We start from the raw sequence: 21113 nt of genomic DNA on the forward strand, positions 1-21113 counted from the left end.
AAGTATAAAACTATTTGAATGTCTCAGCAAACTGCAATATCATTCAAAATCAGTGGGTAATATCTCTTATTCTCAGTGATTTGGGTCCAAATGGTAATAAAGATCTTATCACTCAAAGACAATGGACTCTTTCTGGACTAATTCAATTTTCTCTAAGGAGAAAGTAAATAACTGTGAGGTGGAGCATAAGTGCTACTAATCATGCCTGTTTAACTTGGGGGTTGGTTTTCAATATTATGGATCTGTTCATTCAGCATGTAATCAATTGGTGGTGCAAATATAATTGGTTCCAGTAAGATGCTCTTACCTGCTAAGGATACAGTGATTCCAGCTCAGAGCCCCAACTACTGACAAATGACCGAGCATATTTCTCAGCCGCTTTTTAGTGACCACATCCCATAACTGAAAAAATCAACAAGCATGGTTACATAGCCTTGACATTTTCACAACCCACAGTCTCCTCAGAGATCTGATAACCAATTAGTGTTCACAGAGCCAGTCCTGTCGCTAGGTGAAAGCTCAGCCCCTCTTCCCCTAGTTGGCAGTTCTCCAGGCTGTTTGCATATTAGGATCACCTGGGAACAGCCTCTGGCTTCTAGCCATTGTGATTTAATGGTGGGGATAGAGCCTGGGGCTAGTGCATTGATTTTAAAGTTCCCCAGGTGAATTTAGCGAGCAGTCAAAGGTTAAGAATTTCTATCACCCTTTTAGTTTTTTCAAATTGTAAGAATTTAAAACCTGGAAATCTACCTACAGTTACCAACAAATAAAATTTAGGTGTCCAAACAATTTTTAGAATCAGGAATTCAATTTACTGCTAAGAGTCCTTTCCTGCCAGCTATAAATGATATTCTGACCCAAATGAGGAATGAGAACTTTGGCATAAGAAGAAATCATGTCATAACCCTTATAGTATCCGGTATCATTACAGAGATGAGAAAGCAGTAGTGTAGGAGAAAGTGTCCCAATAAAAAGGTAGAAAGGAGAGACCCCGGCCATGATGACTCAGCAAAGTCCAGCCAACTGCCCCCTAAATACCCCTCCCCCCCCATCTGCTTCTGTAAAGTTAATTCTGCAATTATAACCCTGCCTGTTCTCACTCCGGTCCAACCAGCCAAGCACAGGCCTGGAAGAGCTAGCCCATAAAAGCCTTGTGAAACCCTTCTTTGGGGTGGCTCAGACTCCAGAGAGTGATCTCCTTTGAGCCCGCCGGTGTAATATACGTGAGATCTCCAACTCTCTTAGTGCTCGCTTGGTTTCTCCCCAGGAAAAAGAGCTGATACCCTGCAGCCACAGAGCTGCTGGAGCTGATACACTACAGCCACAGAGCTGATACACTAGGGCCACGGGGCTGCTGGACAGCTGCAGTAACATTTCTGGAGGCCCCAGCAAGATTCCAACCGTTCTGGCTTGCTGAGCCACAGGAGCGGTGGTAAGGCTACATGGGACCCGGGGAGCTGCAGACCGAATGAGGCGGTCCGCCACCCAATGGCATTCTGGGTCCTCCTTTGTGAGTGGCATTCCTGACTCCCTGGCAACCGAACCCAGACCAGACTCAGTGGAGAGACAGACCAACTCACCAGGAAGGCGTCTGGACAAGGTAAGGCCCCGGGGCCAACCCCAGTCAGGTCCTGCCCCAGCGGGCAGAAGAGGGGACTGATCACCCCCTTAGGGAGACTCTCCCAGTAGGAATCTGTGCCTGACCGGACTAGTAGTCCTAGTGCTCCAAATCAGAAGCAGAGGAACCTCTTTGCTTGGGCGGAGCAACTGTCAGGAGTAGCAGATTGAAAGTTGTGCTTGACCGAGCTACTAGTTAGGGACTCCCTGGGAGCGGGAGGCACTGTGATAACCTCTGAGTGTGTGTGAGAGTGAATGAGCGACCTGATTCGCTTGCGTTTCAGGTTCGAGTCTGTGGCCCCACGGCCTTAGCAGCTACGGGGTCCGAGTGGGTCCTAACCTGCAGTTCCGCGGTGACTTCATAAGGCTTATGGCTGTAGCGGACTCTGAGGGTTCTCTTCCCTCCCTGCGAGTCCAATCCAAGTTCGGGGTTTATACGAACCAGCCAATTGCTAAGAGGCACCTAAACTCCCGAGAGGGGGGCGGTCAGGCGGACATCTGAATGGCCACCTTTTGAGAAGGGGGCACCCTCCCTTGTTTTGTCTGCGCCACCAGCACAGGGCGGCCACATGGGGTGGGACCTAACCCAGAAGCCCATGAGCCAGAGACCCCTGTACTCCCTCCATTTGGGCCAGAAATTCTTCAAGGAGATCTCTAATTTGACCTTGACCCCAGGCCTCCAGGAACTCCTTCCCCAGATTCTAAACCCACTATGAGACTGCCCATTTTGTCAGTTCATGGAGGCCCAGGATCTGAATCAGGGAGACTTCCCCGAAGGTTGGGTACAGCCCCAGTTGGAAATTCCTCTATTGGAACCCCTATTTTGCCACCAGCCCATCATCCCCGTCTCCTGCTGCATCAGTTCAGGGTATAAGGAGAAGTAGGTACAAGGCCCCCGTCCTTTGTCCAAACAATAGAACTTGTGTGCATGCCTTCCTGAGACCAGGGGCCCAGATCGATTGGAGACACTTGCAACAAAGCAGGCTAAGTGGGAGCTATTTTGTTTCCAGGAGTAGCAGAGGCAACACTATTGGGGATACCACTCACGAGGTCAGAGAAGGTTTCATAATATCAGGCCATAGACAGGATCCACAGAAAGACACATGGGCTCGTCCAAGTTCAAACCCATAGTCCTAGACTGGGTGATCAAAGATTTCAAAAAGGGATTTTCTGGAGATTATCGGGTCAATATGACTCCATGAAAACTCTGCCCCTTGTGTAAACTTGAATGGCCATTTTTCCGTGTAGGCTAGCCATCAGAGGGCGTCCTAGACCCACCAACCGGGCAAGCGGTATAACAACAGGTGGTTACTGGGACACCAGAACATCCCGATCAGTTCCAGAATTGCTCCCCCTCCTCCCAAATATACCAAGAAAGGAAGGATTAAGTCTTAGGAAATGCTCAAGGCTGGGGAGATGAATGGTTTGTTATAAATGCCAGAGGCAGGTCAGGAGAGGAACAAACAATATTCCCCACAGGGTGTCAGGCATTTCCTATGAGCCATCCTAATTGGTCTGTTGATGAGAGGGATAAAAACAATTGGCATAGGAATCATTTTATTACTTGTTTGGTTGAGGGACTAAAAGCTGCACAAGTTAAAGCCCATTAACTACTCCAAACTATCAGAGGTTTACCTAGGGGAACTCTGTCTATTCCTTAAGGAAGAATGTTTTTTTTTGTTTTTTGGGGTTTTTTTTTTTTTTTCTTTTTTTGCCTTTTCTTGAGCCGCTCCCGCAGCATGTGGACGTTCCCAGGCTAGGGGTCGAATCAGAGCTGTAGTCGCCAGCCTATGCCAGAGCCACAGCAACATGGGATCTGAGCCGCGTCTGCAACCTACACCACAGCTCACGGCAACACCGGATCCTTAACCCACTGAGCAAGGCCAGGGATCGAACCCGCAACCTCACGGTTCCTAGTCGGATTGGTTAACCACTGAGCCACGGCAGGAACTCCAGAATGCAGTTTTTATGCCAACAAGTTAGGAGTAGTCAGGGGCATGGCACAACAATTAAAAGAGCTAATAACCAAGAGGGGGCAAGAATTGGCAGTCTTCAAACCACTGGAATAAGATCTGGAACTGGCCTTCGTGGCTCCTACACTCAACTGGGACTCTTACTATACTCATCATTGCCCTCTTGTTTGGGCCCTGTATTCTTAATACAATTACTCATTTCATAACCACACGAATTGAGTCTATAAAGTTGCAAAGTCAGGACACAGTATGCCTCCCTGGACACATCAGACACAAACAACTTGACTTCTAAAAATTGCTTGCTCCAAGAAAGTGGAAAAGCTTCAAGGGGCAGGGGGAGGTGTAGGAGAAAATGCCCCAATAAAAAGGTAGAAAGGAGAGACCCCGGCCATGATGACTAAGCAAAGGCCAGCCAACTGCTCCCTAACCACCCCTACCCACACACATCTGCTTCTGTAAATTTGCTTCTGCAATTACAACCCTGCCTGTTCTCACTCCGGTCCAACCAGCCAAGCACAGACCTGGAAGAGCTAGCCCATAAAAGCCTTGTGAAACCCTTCTTCGGGGTGGCTCAGACTCCGGAGAGCGATCTCCTCTGAACCAGCCAGTGTAATAAACCTGAATTCTCCAACTCTCCTAGTGCTCACTTGGTTTCTCGCCGGGTAAAAGCTGATACCCCGCAGCCCCAGAGCTGCTAGAGCTGGTACACTACAGCCACAGGGCTGTCGCTAGAGCTGATACACTGGGGCCTCAGGGCTGCTGGGCAGCTGCCGTAACAGTAGGGCCTCCAATGTCACCAAACACCTGAGCAATATTGTTTACACTGTTGCTAATAAACAAAAAAAATGATACATGAGAAATTAGATTGATAAAACTTGGTAAAATTCCATTTCAGAGACACTATCAGAAAAAAAAGTCACTCATTTTAAGTAATTCTCCTCCTGATCATGGCTTAAGGGTGAGAAAAGAGAACTAAAAGGTTACCTTCTTCTGTTCAAAGTCCTGGAGTTCCCTGGTGGCTCAGCAGGTTAAAGATCCAGCATTGCCACGGCTGTGGTTCAGGTGGCTGCTGTGGTACAGGTTGGATCCCTGGCCCTGGAACTTATGCATGCCACATGCACAACCAAAAAAATATTTTTTAAAGTCCTAAAACTGGGGATTTATAAGCCCAACTTTAGTTTCAGAGAAAGGACTTGGGGGGGGGGGAATGTAGCAGAAAGATGATGTAGAAAAACTAAGCAGCATATGTCTACATCCTCACTAAATGCCATTCAGAGAAGAATGAGAATGGCTTATCCTCTTATGCCCCCAAGCTTCAAGTCCCACATCTACTACAGTTTCTTTATTTTATAATAACCTATTATTAAACATCAATCTTAGGAGTTCCTGTTGTGGCACAGTGGTTAACGAATCTGACTGGGAACCATGAGGTTGTGGGTTCGGTCCCTGGCCTTGTTCAGTGGGTTAAGGATCCAGCGTTGCCATGAGCTGTGGTGTAGGTTGCAGATGTGGTTCAGATCCCGTGTTGCTGTGGCTGTGGTGTAGGCTGGCGACTACAGCTCCGATTCGACCCCTAGTCTGGGAATCTCCACATGCTGTGGGAGCGGCCCTAGAAAAGGCAAAAAAAGGCCAAAAAAATAAATAAATAAAAGTCAATCTTAGTTATCTAGCAGCTGTACAGAGCACACTATGAGAAAGAAAAAACTGTCCAGTACCTGCACTTCTCCCTCGCTGGTGCCAACTGCCAGGCAGTTTCCTTTTTCAATCCAAGACACAGAAGATACATAGTTACAAGTGAGACTTAAATCTATATTTTCAATACCACTGTGGCTTTCCCCATTCCAGATGTGCACAGAAGATCCAAGGGCTATAGCAACAAGATTTTGAAAATTCCAGTCCAAAATATTTAGATCTATAAGAAAAGCATTTCACATTAGGGTGATTGTGCCCAAATAAAAATATTTTCATAGAATCAGGAGTTCCCGTCATGGCATAGCAGAAACAAATCTGACTAGGAACCAGGAGGTTGCAGGTTTGATCCCTGGCCTCTCAGTGGGTTAAGGATCCAGTGTTGCCATGAGCTGTGGTGTAGGTCGCAGACATGGCTCGGATCTGGCATTGCTGTGGCTCTGGCGTAGGCCAGCACCTGTAGCTCCGATTAGACCCCTAGCCTGGGAACCTCCGCAGGCCATGGGTGTGGCCCTTAAAAAGACAAAAGACAAAAAATATATATTTTTATAGAAAAAGCTTTAATTATAGGTAGAAAAGAAAGATTAATAACTTCCCCATCGTCACTTGGAAAAGAGACTCATGGATCCAACCAGAACATTACAAGTTCAAAAATGAAAACTGGAGTTCCCGTCGTGGCGCAGTGGTTAACGAATCCGACTAGGAACCATGAGGTTGCGGGTTCGATCCCTGGCCTTGCTCAGTGGGTTAAGGACCTGGTGTTGCCGTGAGCTGTGGTGTAGGTTGCAGACGTGGCTTGGATCCCACGTTGCTGTGGCTGTGGCATAAGCCAGCGGCTACAGCTCCGATTAGACCCCTAGGCTGGGAACCTCCATATGCTGCAGTTGCAGCTCTAGAAAAAGGCAAAAAGACAAATAATTTTAAAAAAAAATGAAAACTGGATTAGAATCTTGTACTGAGATACACAGTCTAATAAGGAATAACATGTACCATTTATGCTCAGATATACTTATTTAGAGGAATTTTTAAAATTTGGCAATTTCATCTACCATTATAAGTATCCATGGATTTCACCTAACAGATCACTAAACATTAAAATCACAGAATTCTTATGGAGTCATCTTTGGACCTAGACTATCACATGGGAGACACCACCATTACTTCTAACCAAAAAGACAACTCGACTAATGTTTATTTAGAAGAGGTGATCTCTGACTTATTTTGATGCCTGGAGGTTTTTAGTAGTATTCTCTATCTTACTCTGTAAGAATTCTTTGACTACTTAGATAAACCATATTTGTCATCCTGATTGAGACGTATCAGTATGAAACTAGGAAGCACACCCGTCCCATTAGAGCAGTCTAGGCCCCCTCTAACTCATCCCTTCCACTGATGAGAACTATAAACTCTGAACAAAATAGAAAAAAAGAAAAAGGAAAAAAAACTCTCAGAAATAAGCAAAAGCAGGTAAACTAAGTAAGGGAGTCAAAGCTTGGAGAAGCAACCAGCCCACAGGTGAGTTTTCCATTTCTTTTCTCACTGGGCTTTACTTAGAGGGTAGGTCTGAATCATGGAGTAGCATCAGCAGCTCAAACTCTGATACAAAGCCTACCATGTTTCTGGACAAAGAAAACAGGAGAAGGAGGATGAGGTGGCCAAAGTGTGAGGAGAAAGCAAGGGAGGGGAGAGAGGCATAGAAAGGAATCTTCCAATTGTGAATGTATGATTCACATCTCAGCCTAAACCCAAATCAAGCAATTGCAAGGAAAATCAAGTTATCCAATCTAAAGAACATGGAGGAAAAAAATTTTAAAGAAATGGACAGAACCCCAGGGATTTGTGGAATAATACCCATAGATCTAACATGTGTAATTGGAGTCAGGTCTTGGAAGCAAAAGAGCCAGGTTTCAAATGAGTTCTCACAAGAAACCATGGAGGCCAGAAGTCAGTGGAACATCTTTAAAATGCTGAAAGAAAATACCTGGCAACCCAGAATTCCATATCCAGCAAAAATATCATGATAAGTGTAAGGGAAGTCTTCACCAACAGACCTAATATGAAAAAATATATATATATGCATATATATATATGCATATATATATATATATATATAAACAGAAGGTTTTTAACTGCAAGGAAATTATATGAGAAAGAAATTCGGATCTTTAGGAATGAAGGAGAAAGTTGTAATGGTAAATATTTGGGTGAATATGAGGACAATTTTTCCCTCTTAAAATATTTAAAACACAAATATGTATGGCTTTTTAAAGTAAAACTTTTAATAATAGTGGAGTTTTCAATGCATGCAGATTTAAAACACAGGCAACTAAAGTAACCCTCCCAAAAAAGCTGGGGGTTGGAGAGACATGTGTGACTGCAAGATTTTTGTATATAGTGTAAAGTATGCAACAGTAATTCTAAGTAGATTAAGAAAGTTCAATTGCACTGCAACCCCTAGAGCAACAACTAAAAACATAATACAAGGAGATATAGCCAGAAAGCCACTAGATCAACTAAAATAGAAGTCAAAAAGAAAAGATGTCCAAGAAATGAGACTTTGGTGCACTCCAAAATTTAGGAGACAGAGAGAAACGGACAAGAAACCAGCAAAAAAAAAAAAAAAAAAAGTGAACAGAAAACTAGGGGAGAAACCCAGGACAGTGGGCTATCAAGGAGGAAGGCATTATCAATTGTCTCAAATGTGGTCGATTGAGTTAAGTGAATGAGCTCTAAGAAGTGATTGCTGGATTTAGCAATGAAGAGTTTTTGGGTGGTGTTTGGAAGAGCAGTTTCAGTGGAATGATGAAATTTAATAACTAATTGGAGTGGGCTCAAAGATAATGTGAGGAGAGAAATAGTAAATTGTGAATACAGGCATCTTTTGACAAGCTTTGCTGTCAAGGGGAGGAGAGAAAAGGGATTATGGCCTGAAGGGGAAGTGGGAACAAAAGGTTTTGCTTATTTTTTTTAAATAAGAGTATTGTGTTTTTTAAACATCTCTTGAAATGAATTCTTCGATTTTCATTGGTCATGGCAATAAAAAAAATGTCTTAGAGAAGGAGCTATAAGAGAAGAATGGTAGGAGAACTGTTCCCTTTAATGACTTTTTTTTCCCCTCATTATTCTCTCTGAATGTTCCCCAGAAGCCAGACCTCTTCCCTCTACACTTTTCTTCCTCACCACGAGAGCTCACTGGCTTTTGGCATCAACCATACTCATGTGACCCACACTCTAGTCTTTCTTCTTTCAACTACCAACTTCAATGATCAGTAGAAACTCTTATGCGTCTTACTGTCTCCTCAAATGTATTGTAAGAATAGTCTTCCTCCCCACTCTACTTCTCTTGCTAACCTGTCTTCCCAGTGACTTGCCTTCTCCTGCTTCAAAACTTGGAATAATCTGCAATTTATCCCTCTTCCCATGTATTTTTTCCTCATGGAGAAAAAAACAGTCCCTTACTTTTTGATAGCTCTCCTATTAAATGCAATCTGCATACTCTGCCATGAAATTTCCTTTGATGGTTCTTCTAGTTGAGAATTTCCACAACAAATTAAAAAATCTATTCCAGATTTTGAAATTTCTCCATAATCTGCATCCACCTCCTATTCACCAGTTCCCAATACACACTCTTCATTGGCATTACTTATCATCAGTTACTGACATCCTGCCTTTGTTCATGCTGCTAATATCATTGAAAATGCTCTATCTTCTCTCCTCCACTCCTTCACATCCTACCCATCTTTCAAGATCCGTCTCAAGTCTGAATATCTTCACAAAGTCTTTCTGGACAACTTGAAAGATCACTGAATTATTTATAGTCCTTACAACCCCTTATACCCCACAATTTATTATTATACTCTCTCTTGGCATGCTGGTAGTATGGGTTAGTCTCATCTTCCAAACTAGATTACAAGCTAGGGGCATAAGAATAAGCTAGGGACAAAGCCAATGTGGTTGTTTGATAAGATTTATCCATGTTTAAAATATAAGTGTAAGAATAGGCCACCATTTATACAGTCATTCTAATACAGTAAAACAAAATGTGTATTTCCTGGGCCCCACCAGGACCAACAATATCCATTCCTGAACATGAAAATTCCACAATGAAAAACCCACTGTACCAACCATATTTGGATGATATACCACTTAAACATGAAGCACAAGGCCATCTGGTTATTCCAGAATCAAATTTCAAGTTTATGCCAGAGCCCAGAATAAGTTTTGTCATTTCAAGTTTTCAATTTGTGCTCTAAACTATAACTTACAGTAGTCATTTCGAAGACCAGTAAGATGAATCTTCACCTCTGGCTGGAGTATGGAATAGTTTGTATCACTGAAACTTTGAATGTAGAAGTACCCATCTTTTACTCCATCATTGCAGCCTACAAGAAACAAATAGTGCTACACATCTCTACAATGCAGAAAACATTATATATATATAATATATGTAATATTATATATATATACTTGCAAGAATATATATATATTCTTGCAAGTATTAAAAGATAATGGAGTGAGAAAAGACAGTGGTTATCAAGACAAAACTGAATTACGAGTTGCAGGGAGAGAAAGGGAAGAAACAACTTCAATATCAATTTTTTGAAAATTTTTAAAATACTCAATGACATTTTCTAATAAAAAGCACATGAGTATCAGACCTAAAGGTAATGATAGATCTTGTGGAGAGCACATAGAGACACTACATCATGTTTGAATATTTATTCTGTCACTTGTGAGTTTAAAACCAAAGTAATGTTCACATGTTCATGTGGTTATAACATCAACAATTATCTATTAGATTTAAGCCCTACTCTGAGCCTTTGCCAATAAGTATTTGTTGATTCATTGATTTTTGCTCTTTTGCTCATTATTTCTGTACCAGAGCACACAGAGTAATTCTTGGCTAGTGTTACCCATGACTATCTAAGTTCAAGGTTATATCTTGTGCTCAGTTTTACTTCTCATCAAAAGACCCCACTAAGTCTAAACCACAAGCCACTGCTTTTTCATCTTTCCAACCACTTGGCTTGTAATCAAACTGAGAATGACATGATCAACAGGAAATGAGCCCACCCAGGTGACCTGTGGTCCTAAGACCACATGGCTTCTGATAAAAGAAGGAGTACTTCACATTGCTATACCAAGAAACCAGATTGCTACTCATAGTCCCACGCAACGATGAAAACCTGCAGTTGTGGGCAGAACTGCAAGGTTACTAGAAATACATACTCAACCAATAAAGTTTCAAAAAAAAAAAAAACAAGGACAGTCTTCCAGTTACAAAATAAAAATGTCATGAGGATTTAACGTACAACATGTGTTGCATGTTTGAAAGTTGCTTAAAAAGTAGATCTTAAAAGTTCTCATCACAAGAAAAAAATATTCTGTAACCATAACTGGTGACCATTGTAAACTAGACTTGTGATCATTTTGCTATATATACAAAAATCATATCATTACGTTGTACACCTGAAGCTAATAGAATGTTTTATATATTAAAAAAAGCAATACCCAAAGAGTCAGCCAAAAACTCCTGTAACTAAGGAGTAATTATAGCAGGATATAAGATATGCAAGTCAATTGCTTTTTTACATACAACCAGTAAGTAATTCAAATTTAAAATTAAAAGCACAATACCATTTACATAAATACCTCTAAAACAAATACTTATGACTAAAGCTAATAAAACATGTATAAGATCTATATGAGGAAAACTACGAAAATCTAACCAAAGAAAATCTAAATGAAGGAAGAGATATTTCATGTACATAGGTAAGAAATTTCAGTAGTAAGATGTTAGCTCTTTCCAACTTGGTTTATTGATTCAATACAATACCAGTTAAAATCCCAACAAGTGGAGTTCCCGTGGTGGCACATCGGAAATGAATCCGATTAAGAACCGTGAAGTTGGGGGTTCCAACCCTGGCCTGTCTCAGTGGGTTAAGGACCCGGCGTTGCCATGAGCTGTGGTGTAGTTTCCCGATGAGGCTTGGATCAGGCGTTGCTTTGGCTCTGGTGTATGCTGGCAGCTGTAGCTCCAATTAGACCCCTAGCCTGGGAACCTCCACATGCCATGGGTGTGGCCCTAAAAAGACAAAAGGCAAAAAAAAAAAAAACTAAAAAAGTTATTTTGTGGATATTGACAATATGATTTTAAAGTTTACATGGAGAATAGTCAACACAATATTGAAGGAGAAGAGCCAACCTGAAGAACCTATACTAATCTAGCTTTAAGTTTCACTAAACAGCTACAATAATCATGGCAGTGTCATATTGACCAAAGAACAAATAGATCAATGGAACAGAATAGAGAGCCCAAAAATAGACCCACCCAAACACAAAGGATCTTTCACAAAGGAGCAAAGGTAGTACAATGGAGAAAAGTTAATTTTTTTCAACAAGTGCTGCTGAAACAATGACCACATACAATCTGGGAAAAAAATAACTAAATCACTTTGCTGTATACCTGAAACTAACACAACGTGGTCAATAAACTATACTTAAATTTTTAAGAATTGAATCTGGACACAGACCTTTATACTCCTCTCAAAAATTAACTCAAAATGGATCATGGACCTGAAAGTAAAACATAAATCAATAAAATTCCTAGAAAACACATAGGAGAAAATCTATATGTCCCTGGTTTTGGCAGTGACTTCTTAAATGCAACACCAAAAGCATGATCATGAAAGAAATCACTAGTATGTGCACTTCATTAAAATTAGAAACTTCTGCTCTGCAAAAGACATGTCAAAAGAATGAGAAGATAAGTCACAGACTGAGAAAAAATATTTGCAAAAGACATATGTCATAAAGGATAGTTATCCAAAATATACAAAGAAACTCTTAAAACTCAACAATAAGAAAACAGAAAACCCAATTTAAAAGTGGGCAAAAGATCTGGACATCTCACCAAAGAAGGTGGTAGATAAGCATATGAAAAGATGTTTGACATCATATTTCACTAGAGAATTGCAAGTTAAAACAATAATGAGACACCACAAACATCTGTCAGAATGGCCAAAATCCAAAAGACTGATAGACACCAAATTCTGGCAAGGATGTGGAACAACAGGAACTTTCATTCGTTGCTAGTGGGAATGCAAAATGGTTCTTTGGAAGACAGCTTGGCAGTATCATATGAAACTAAATATGCTCTTATCATACAATCCAGCCATCACACTCCTTGGTATTTACCCAAGTGAGTAGAAAGCTTACATCCACAGAGGAACCTCACACAGATGTTTATGGTAGCTTTATTCATAACTGCCAAAACTTGAAAGCAAACAAGATGTCTTTGAATAAGTGAATGGATAAATCAGCTGTGGTACATCCAGACAATAATGGAACATCATTTAGTGCTAAAAAGAAATGAGTGCTCACACCATGAAAAGACATGGAGGAAGATTAATTGCATACTACTAAGTGAAAGAAGCTAATCTAAAAAGGCTACATACTCTGCGGTTCCAACTATATGACATTCTGGGAATGTCCAAACTGTGGATCCAGTGAGAAGTTTGCCAGAGTTAGAGGAGGAGAGAGGAATGAACAGGTGAAGTACAAAGGATGTTCAGAGCAATTCAAACCACTCTATGTGGTATTATAATGGTAGATACATGTCATGACACATTTGTCAAAATCAACAGAATATACACCACTAAGAGTGAACCCTAATGTAAACTATGGACTTTGGGTGATAATGGTGTATCAATGAAAGTTCATCAATTATCATAAATGCACTATTCTAGTGTGAGGTGTTGACAGTGGGAGAAGTTGTGCATGTGTTGGGGCAGGGGATATATGAGAACTGTCTGTACTTTCTGTTCAATTTTTCTGTGAACCCAAAACTTCTCTAAAAAATAGGATGGATGTATGGGTGAATGAATAGATAGATGATAGATATAGTCAATAAATAGGTAGGTAGATAGATTCATACATACATACATATAGATTGATCTCCTAGGATATCAAAATAATATCAGTACATTCTCTCTGCCTTTATAGAATATATAATTTCTTTTTTTTTTTTTTTTTTTTTTTTTTTTTGCTTTTTCAGGGCTGCACCTTCGGCATATGGATATTCCCAGGCTAGGGGTCAAATTGGAGCTACAGCTGCCAGCCTACACCACAGCCACAGCAACACAGGATCCGAGCCACGTCTGTGACCTATACCACAGCTCACAGCAATGCCAGATACTTAACCCACTGAGCGAGGCCAGGGATTGAACCCTCAACCTTATGGTTCCTAGTTGGATTTGTTTCCACTGAGCCACGACGTGAACTCCTATAATTTCTATTGTACATCAAATATTCAGCATGTTACAGAAACACAAACTTGTTGCTGATCAGATCACAAAAAGATGGGAGAGTTAAGGAACACATGCCTCCAAATATTTTATTTTGCTTTTAAGAAAATATTATTCTAAGAAAAAGAATAAAGAAGGAAAGGATAGGAGTTCCTTCTGTGGCTCAACAGTAACAAACTTGACTAATATCCATGAGGATGAGGGTTGGATCCCTGGCCTTACTCAGTGGGTTAAGTATCTGGGGTTGCTGTGAGCTGTGGTGTAGGTCACAGATGCTGCTCAGATCCCATGTTGCTGTGGCTGTGGCATAGGCCAGCAGCTGTAGCACCAATTCAACCCCTAGCCTGGGAACTTCCATGTGCTGCACATGTGGCCCTAAAAGAAAAAAAGAAAAGACGGAAAGGATAAGTTTCATTCATTCATCCCAACTGTACATACCAAACTTCTCAAAAGAATATTCAGTGGGCCTGAAGCTTTCTGTGCCTATTTTTGTGTGTTTAACTTCATTTTTTGTCCCCTTTATAATGCTAGGAAACAGAGACATGAAAAACACATAGGCACAAAGTTACCTTATCCCAGAAGGAAATGTAAGAGTCAGCTTTCCCTGGCATTTATGATTTGAACTGCTTGTTCTCTAAAGTTTCTCTCACAGAGCTAGGCTCCTGACCAGTTATTTTCCAACCAGAATAACAACTTCATGAATAACACAAAGATTTCCAAAAACGGAAAGAGGAAGTAGGAAGAAGAACACGTGGGGCATAAGGTAAATTTGCTTTGGGAGCACTAAATGCAGCATAGAAAGAGGACCTTCTGGAAATGGCCACATAACAGTATCTCCCCACTGCATGCCTGCAGAGCCACCCTTATGCCCCATGACTTGACCATCGAAAGATTTCAACCAGCTTTGGGCCCAATAAGTACACTTACAATTCATAGGAGGTGCCTGTGGTGAGGCTTTAGACTCTTATCAGATATGGGTGAGGCAGAAAGAAATACTTGATATACACAGCACCTGGATAAAAATCTGTCCCAATGACCTACTTGCCTAAAATTAGTTACCTGGCTTATGTGAAATCCATTTCACTCTTTAAATCTCCTTAAAAGAATTAAGAACTGAGCCCTACATAGAATATTCCTTTCAATTACTTTCCACTTCTGAATCCCTCCCCTTCAAATCTTCCTCTGTGCTTCCACCAAAGTAATCTGTCTAAAGCAAAGCAACAGACGTGCAAATCAAGTCAGAGGAATGGCACATAAGTGTACTTCCTCTGCCTTCTATTTTCAACCTCACTAGAATGACAGTGAACGACTTTTTTCAGGTGTGAGGATATAAGAACAAAGAGTATGGGAGTGAATATAGCAATAGGAAGAGACTATAGTAATTTTCTGCAAAATGAATAAAGGTTTGATAACTGACCAGGAGGAACATAAGAAACTATCCCTCAAGTGCCTATAGAGGAGGAATGATGAACAGAAGCAAGCTGATTTGTCGTGCAGAAACCCCTCAAAGGGTCAGTGCTCAGAGGCAAGGGAGGGTTTAGAATGAGGTGGATTGGTTGAAAGACTGTCAACTTCACACATACACTGGTACACACAGGAGTACACATGCCAGAAGAAACCAGGTGTTAACTCCCCAAGTAAACAAAAAATGACAACCTCAACTGAAGAGCACCAGAAAAAACAGACTGAGTGAAAATCATTATGCTGAATTTGATAGCCCACAGCTCTCAACCTTAGTACTATTTCCAGAACACCAGACATTTCAGAAAATTTGTGCTCTGAAAGAGTGAAACCAAAACTACTGGCAGAGGAGCTGAGCAAAGAGAGACCATTCAGGAAGAAGAGGAGTACTTCCAAAACCCCTATTTGAAATTTTTTCGGAGAAATCAGAGAAAATAGTATATACATGAAGTATGAACAGGACGCCAGGAAGGAAGGAAAGAAGGGTGGAAAAGAGGAAGGGAAGAGCAGAGAGAAAAAGAGAGAGAACTTATAGTATCCAAGAAATTTTAAAATTAAAACTAGGAGAACCAAAATAATTAATAACAAGACTAGCAGGGCAGGAAAAGGTAACCACCTAGAAAGAAGAAAAAAATGACATGAAAAATAGAATATAAAAAATAAGAGAATTAATCCAAAAGGGGCAGCAATTATCTTTCAGAAAGAAAGGAAAAAGAAAAAAGGTGAAGAAATCACTAAAGAATAATTCGAGAAACTTTCTAAGATCTAAAAGACACAGGTCTCTAAGATTGAAAAGTTCCATGAAAATGAACTTTTCATTTACAATGAGGTTTTTTAAAAAAAATCAAGTTTTAGCATCATGGAATTTTAAAACACTCTGATGAGAAATTTTTCTAAGTGCATTCAGAGAGAAAAAGCAGGTGGTATACAAAGCATAGGAAGTTGCCATAGCATATAAGACTTCTCAACAATGATTGCTAGAAAACAATACAGCAGTACCTTCAAAATTCTGAATGACACTAGAAGTTGTAGCCAGCCAAACTATGAATCAAGTGTAAAACAGAATAAGCACAACATGGCTGCCAGGAAATAGTGGATCCAACATCAGAGATGAGAAAACCTAGAATTACAACTGAGGGACTGGCCAAGAGGGCAGCCTGTTCAGCTCACCCTGGTAGCTGGTAGGAGTAGGAGGCCACCAAGAAAAATAAGAAATGATATGAGTGGGTGCATGGGAAAGGTTATTGATAGTTGTGGAATACAACATGGACGGTGCATCTAGGGAAAAGTCATAGTTTCATAGGTACCTAATAAATGAGAAAACAAAGCAACTTTTTAATTCCAGGAAAAACAAAGAGTTATACTAGGGAAGACACATAGGTATAGTACACTGCTTGGCTTGGCAGCAAACAATTGTTGTGTAGTAAGATGATGTAAACATTAAATACTAATTGTACTTTTTTTAAAGTGTAATATAAATAGACCAAGGAAGATGAATGAGACAGGAGGAGAACTAAGTTCTTACTATGCTAGAAAGTTGTGATAAATTCTAAAATTAAAAAGTAGCAGTTTACAAATATTAGTTAGAACATAAATGTCAATACCAGGGGCATAGCCAGAAGAGCTAAGAGTGGTTGCCTCTAGGAAATGGGAGGTAGGGGTGGGGATAGTTAAGACAGAGGATTATGAGAAATTCCTAAGTTTTTCAATTATGTTCATTGATATAAAAACAATATGTTTAAGACAAGAAAGAAATGAAAGAAGCCAGGAGAGAGGAGGCTAAAAAGAAAGGCAAACAGAAAATCTTTGGCCCCAACCTTTCCAAATGCACTGGGGCTGCTCACAGAGCTGCATTTTCCCATTAACCTGCTGAGCCACCTTCTGGGTCGAAAATAGCTGGTTTAAGCATTTCTGAAAACAAACATAAAGAGGATACTTATTTAGAAACATATTTCTCCATCCCAGATGTGATGCATGGTATTGAGTTAAAATTGATAACTCACTTGGAAGTTCAAAAAACTACACATTCTCACCAACCAATGCTATAATAATTGCCCTTATTTATTAGCCAGCCACTGCCTAAAGAACACAGTGCTGAGCATTTTACTGATAGATTATTTCTAATCTCCCCAACACCTCCAGAGGCAGGTATTACTCAGCTATAATAAAATCTTCTTTTATTCTTCTAGGCTAAAAATGTCTTTAGCCCACAAACCAACCATAGGCCAGTGATATCATCAAAGCCTGTAAGAACTGAAATGTCATGATAGTTCTAGTACTCTCCAAAATTAAAATACCTCCTCAAAACAATAAAGTTGAACATTAGGAAGGCTGCTCTTCCCAAGACAGACTTCTTTCAAGGTCTGTGACTGAGACTTTCTCTGGACCTCAATTTTTCTCACCTGTAATATGCTGAAATTAAACTAATTATCTTAAAAGGTCCTTTTCCCCTCATATCTTTACCGACGAGAAATGGTAACAAGTCACAAGAGAGCTTAAGTAAATTCCCTAAATTTCCATGAGTTCAAAAATCTGATTGCTAAATCTCTGGGCCAATGTATAAAGAGCATTTCAGACATTCTTCGATCAAAAACAGTAAAGAAAACTAGTAATAAGGGGAAAGAAAAGTACTTATTCTAGAAATATAATGGTGAATAGTTAAAACAGAGAAGATTCTTTTTTTTTTCTTCACAACAATACATTTAATCACTGGATCATTATTAATTCGGACAGAGGTCTCTCTGCCAAGCATGATTTTGATATTTTTGTTTTCTTCTCAGATGTTATGTCACATAGCGGGCATTGCCAGTCAGTGAATCATGGATTTTTAGGTATTCACAGCATAGCAATGAAGTACAAAGCAGAATTTCACAGCCTCAGAACTAGTGGCAGATAGTTAATCATTGTGACCTACTAGATACCCTCCCCTTGGACTGTGATCATCCAAAATGTCTCCAGACATTGTCAGGGGTCCCCTGCGGAGCAAAGTCAACTCCATGTGGGAAACACTGATAGAAACTAACCTCCCTAAAATGGCCTGCTAGCCAGTAGCTTAACGTAACTCTTCACAGGTCACTTCTTCAGAATCCCGTAGTTCCCGAAAAGCTGACCAGGGCATCACCCAACAGGGTGCTTCTGCTCCGTATACTCCGTGTACGTCTTCCCTCCATGCAACCTACTTATTACTTCAATGAGCAACTTGGCCTAGAGCTGACTGGATATGCAAATCCTGAACATCTCAATAGCCATGCAAGTCTCACTATGGAAACAATCTCCAGATGATCTCTGAGACCACATGAAGACACACATTTACTGTCTGTCTACACGTCTATATGCATCACGCTTGCTGCTGTGTGACGTCCAACTAGTCATGACAACAAATGCTCTACATAACGTAGTAAAATGGGAGAGTTCCCTGGTGGTCTAGTGTTAGGATTTGGTACTTCGACCACTGCAGCCTGGGTTCAATCCCTGATCTGGGAACTGAGATCCCACATCAAGCCGCTGAATGCCATAGCCTAATAATAATAAAGGAGCAAAGCAATTTAATTTCCATTTTACCCTGCCCAGACTCTTTAGTGAGGCTGGAACAATGTTCTGACTGGATAACAATTGTTGTAAGAAGAGTAACACGACAGCACCATTGTGACCCTACAGAGCCACCAACTTTGCTGCCACCCATTACCACACAGCCCAAGGGGAAGGAAAAGGGGAGTGCTAAAGGGCAGGGCAGTAAAAACTCTAACCAGCAGTAAGAAAGGACAGTGGTGCTAATAACCCTGGCCTGGGCATGAAATCGACAGCACCCACAGTTACCTCAGTACAACTCCTGGGCCACCTGCCCACCCCAAACCCTTCCCCAATAGTAAAGCATCCGGCAAAAGGCCTGCTCTAGCACATTTGCTTTCAACTGTGAGCTCAAATAATTAAATTTTACATTCACAATATGTTATTGTTCCTCCAGCAAGATGTATATGCCAAACACAGGAGGCACACACTGAAAGAGTAACTTGGCCTAAATTGAGAATTTGTGACACGGATACTAGTCAGGTTCTTTACCTCTGAGCCGCAATGGGAAGGCCTCATTTTCACTTTTTTGATTGAAACCAATTAAACACTTTTTTGTGTATTTTTTGGATAGTCTGTTTCTTTTTTGGAAGTGCCTCTATTCGTGTCCATGACACCTCAGTTTTTCTATCAGGAACCCATCACTTTCTTTCTGATTTGTAAGGGCAGCTAAGCCAACTGTGGTCTCACATTTAAGACTCAGCTGTCTGAGCTTCTCAAGATGTGAAATCTTCGGTTTTTTCTCTTTACCTACCTGGCCTGTTGAGGCAACATTTTCCTTCCAGCCCCTGTCCAGTGCATGAGATGCCTTGCAAAAATGGAAAGCAGAGTTACTTGTTTCAAAACTTCCTTTGTTGGGGTTCTTCAGTGGTTCCTTGTAGGATCCTGCCAGGGAAAAAAATTAGCTTTGAATTTAGTTTATAAAATGATAAAATATCTTAAACCTTTGATTGGAGGTCAGCCCTTGACATGAATAGTAGAACAGTACGTGAAGACACAGACCCTCATCTCTCCAAAATCCATATGCCGTGAGAGCGGCCCTAAAAAGAAAACAAACAAACAAACAAAAAACCCTTAAGTACCTGCCATATCACGTGTTCATAAGAGGAGCCAAGAAACTATTGGATGAAATATCTTGGCCTTTTGCCATGTGACAATCCCTTCTCATTTGGACAAACATGAGCTGGATAACCTGTTGCTAATGTTTGTAGAACCCAGCTCCTCAAGTCCTAGGTGATCCAAAATTTAATTTCAAGGAGGAAGAGGGAATGAAAACATGAAATGTTCTGCAAAGTTAGATCTTGCTCTCTGTCCTGAGAAAGTATGCGTGCTTGTTCCATGCTTTTTGTAAACAAGTAAAGAGGAAAAGAAGCTAGCTCTGTAAACCTCAAATGATAAAGAAAAAGTTTCAGTTGGATGCTAGTACAAACAGTCATCCCAGTTATCAACGAAGAGGTCAGGTCCACCAGCCTAATCTGGGATCACCCAGGTTTTGTCCCCAGACCATGACTCCAAATGAACCTCTCTGCAAACATCGCTTTTAGGATGGGAGGGTCTCCAGTGTTCAGCCTTCTGAAATAAAAAGAAAGAAACCCCACCAGTAAAACACTGAGAAACCAATGTCTCTGATTAATATGTACTATTAGATAGAAATTAGACTTTCTTGTAAAATTCTTTCAACTGATAATCTCTCTCAGGACTCTGATTTCTCATGCAATGCCTTATTTGAAAATTATTAAGGGCCCAGAAAGGAAAAGAGAGCTCCTAATTTTAGCCAGAACTTCCTCTAAAACAATCACCATAAAATCACCCCTCAATTATAATATCTTTCAGAAGATTGCCTCAAGGATGGCCTTTCCTATAACCCAGTATCTCCTACTGCTTCAACCAGCTACTTTGAGCATTGATAATGTTACATGGCAGTTTCACTGGGTTAAAAATTATTTGGGGCTCCGTTTCAATCTGTAGGACTATGGTGCCTCATTGTGTCTAAAAAAGAGTGGCCCTGCAGTCACCATTTGTCTTAAACATGCAGATAAGACAATGATTTCTGTTGCCTGGGACTTTAAAAAGAAAGAATAGAAATTAAATCACTTAAGCTGCAAGTTTTGCTTCAGAAGTATGGGAATAAAGAAGGTTGTGCTCACATGAGACATGTTTTAGAAAGAGAATGTACCTTTCAGAGCTGTGACAGGTCGCTCCTGGTTCCCTGCCTACCAGATCACAGCCTTAGTGCCCACTCTCCATCCCTGCTCCAGGCAGGCATCAGACTATCCCACTCTCATCTTTCCTTCCCTTTGCTTCCCTCTTCCCTCTCTTACTATTTCCCTCTTCTCCCCTCACCTGTTCTTCTCTTTCTTCCTCCTCCTTCTTCTCTCTTTCTCCCTTTCTCCTCTCTTCTCTCCATCTCTCCCCTCTTCCTTTTACTTTCTCTTCCCCTCATCCTCTCCTGTTTCCATCTTTTTCCTCGCCTATTTCCTACCTGATTATTTCAGCACTA

At 40.8% G+C, this 21113-nt stretch overlaps 1 protein-coding gene across 2 annotated transcripts in view; it reads right to left on the bottom strand.

Annotated features, from left to right (window-relative positions):
• Positions 1–21113, bottom strand: part of CDC20B (cell division cycle 20B) — a 57071-nt gene that overhangs the window by 13181 nt on the left and 22777 nt on the right. The window contains exons 4-8 of one of the 2 annotated variants that reach the window (XM_021076691.2): positions 19368–19498; positions 16864–16957; positions 9545–9661; positions 5306–5502; positions 308–402 (exon numbers count right to left, since the gene is read on the bottom strand). In XM_021076691.2, coding sequence (XP_020932350.1) covers positions 308–402; positions 5306–5502; positions 9545–9661; positions 16864–16957; positions 19368–19498 — 634 coding nt within the window. Of the gene's footprint in view, positions 1–307; positions 3374–5182; positions 5503–9544; positions 9662–16863; positions 16958–19367; positions 19499–21113 lie in introns of those variants that run through there. The other variant, XR_014831307.1, reaches the window with a different exon arrangement.

This window comes from Sus scrofa, chromosome 16 (assembly GCF_054392235.1).
Source record: "Sus scrofa isolate SSC_HxYL_T2T_F1_AM1 chromosome 16, Sscrofa_HxYL_maternal_Yorkshire_Landrace_v2.0, whole genome shotgun sequence".
In the NCBI taxonomy this organism is placed as follows: domain Eukaryota; kingdom Metazoa; phylum Chordata; class Mammalia; order Artiodactyla; family Suidae; genus Sus; species Sus scrofa.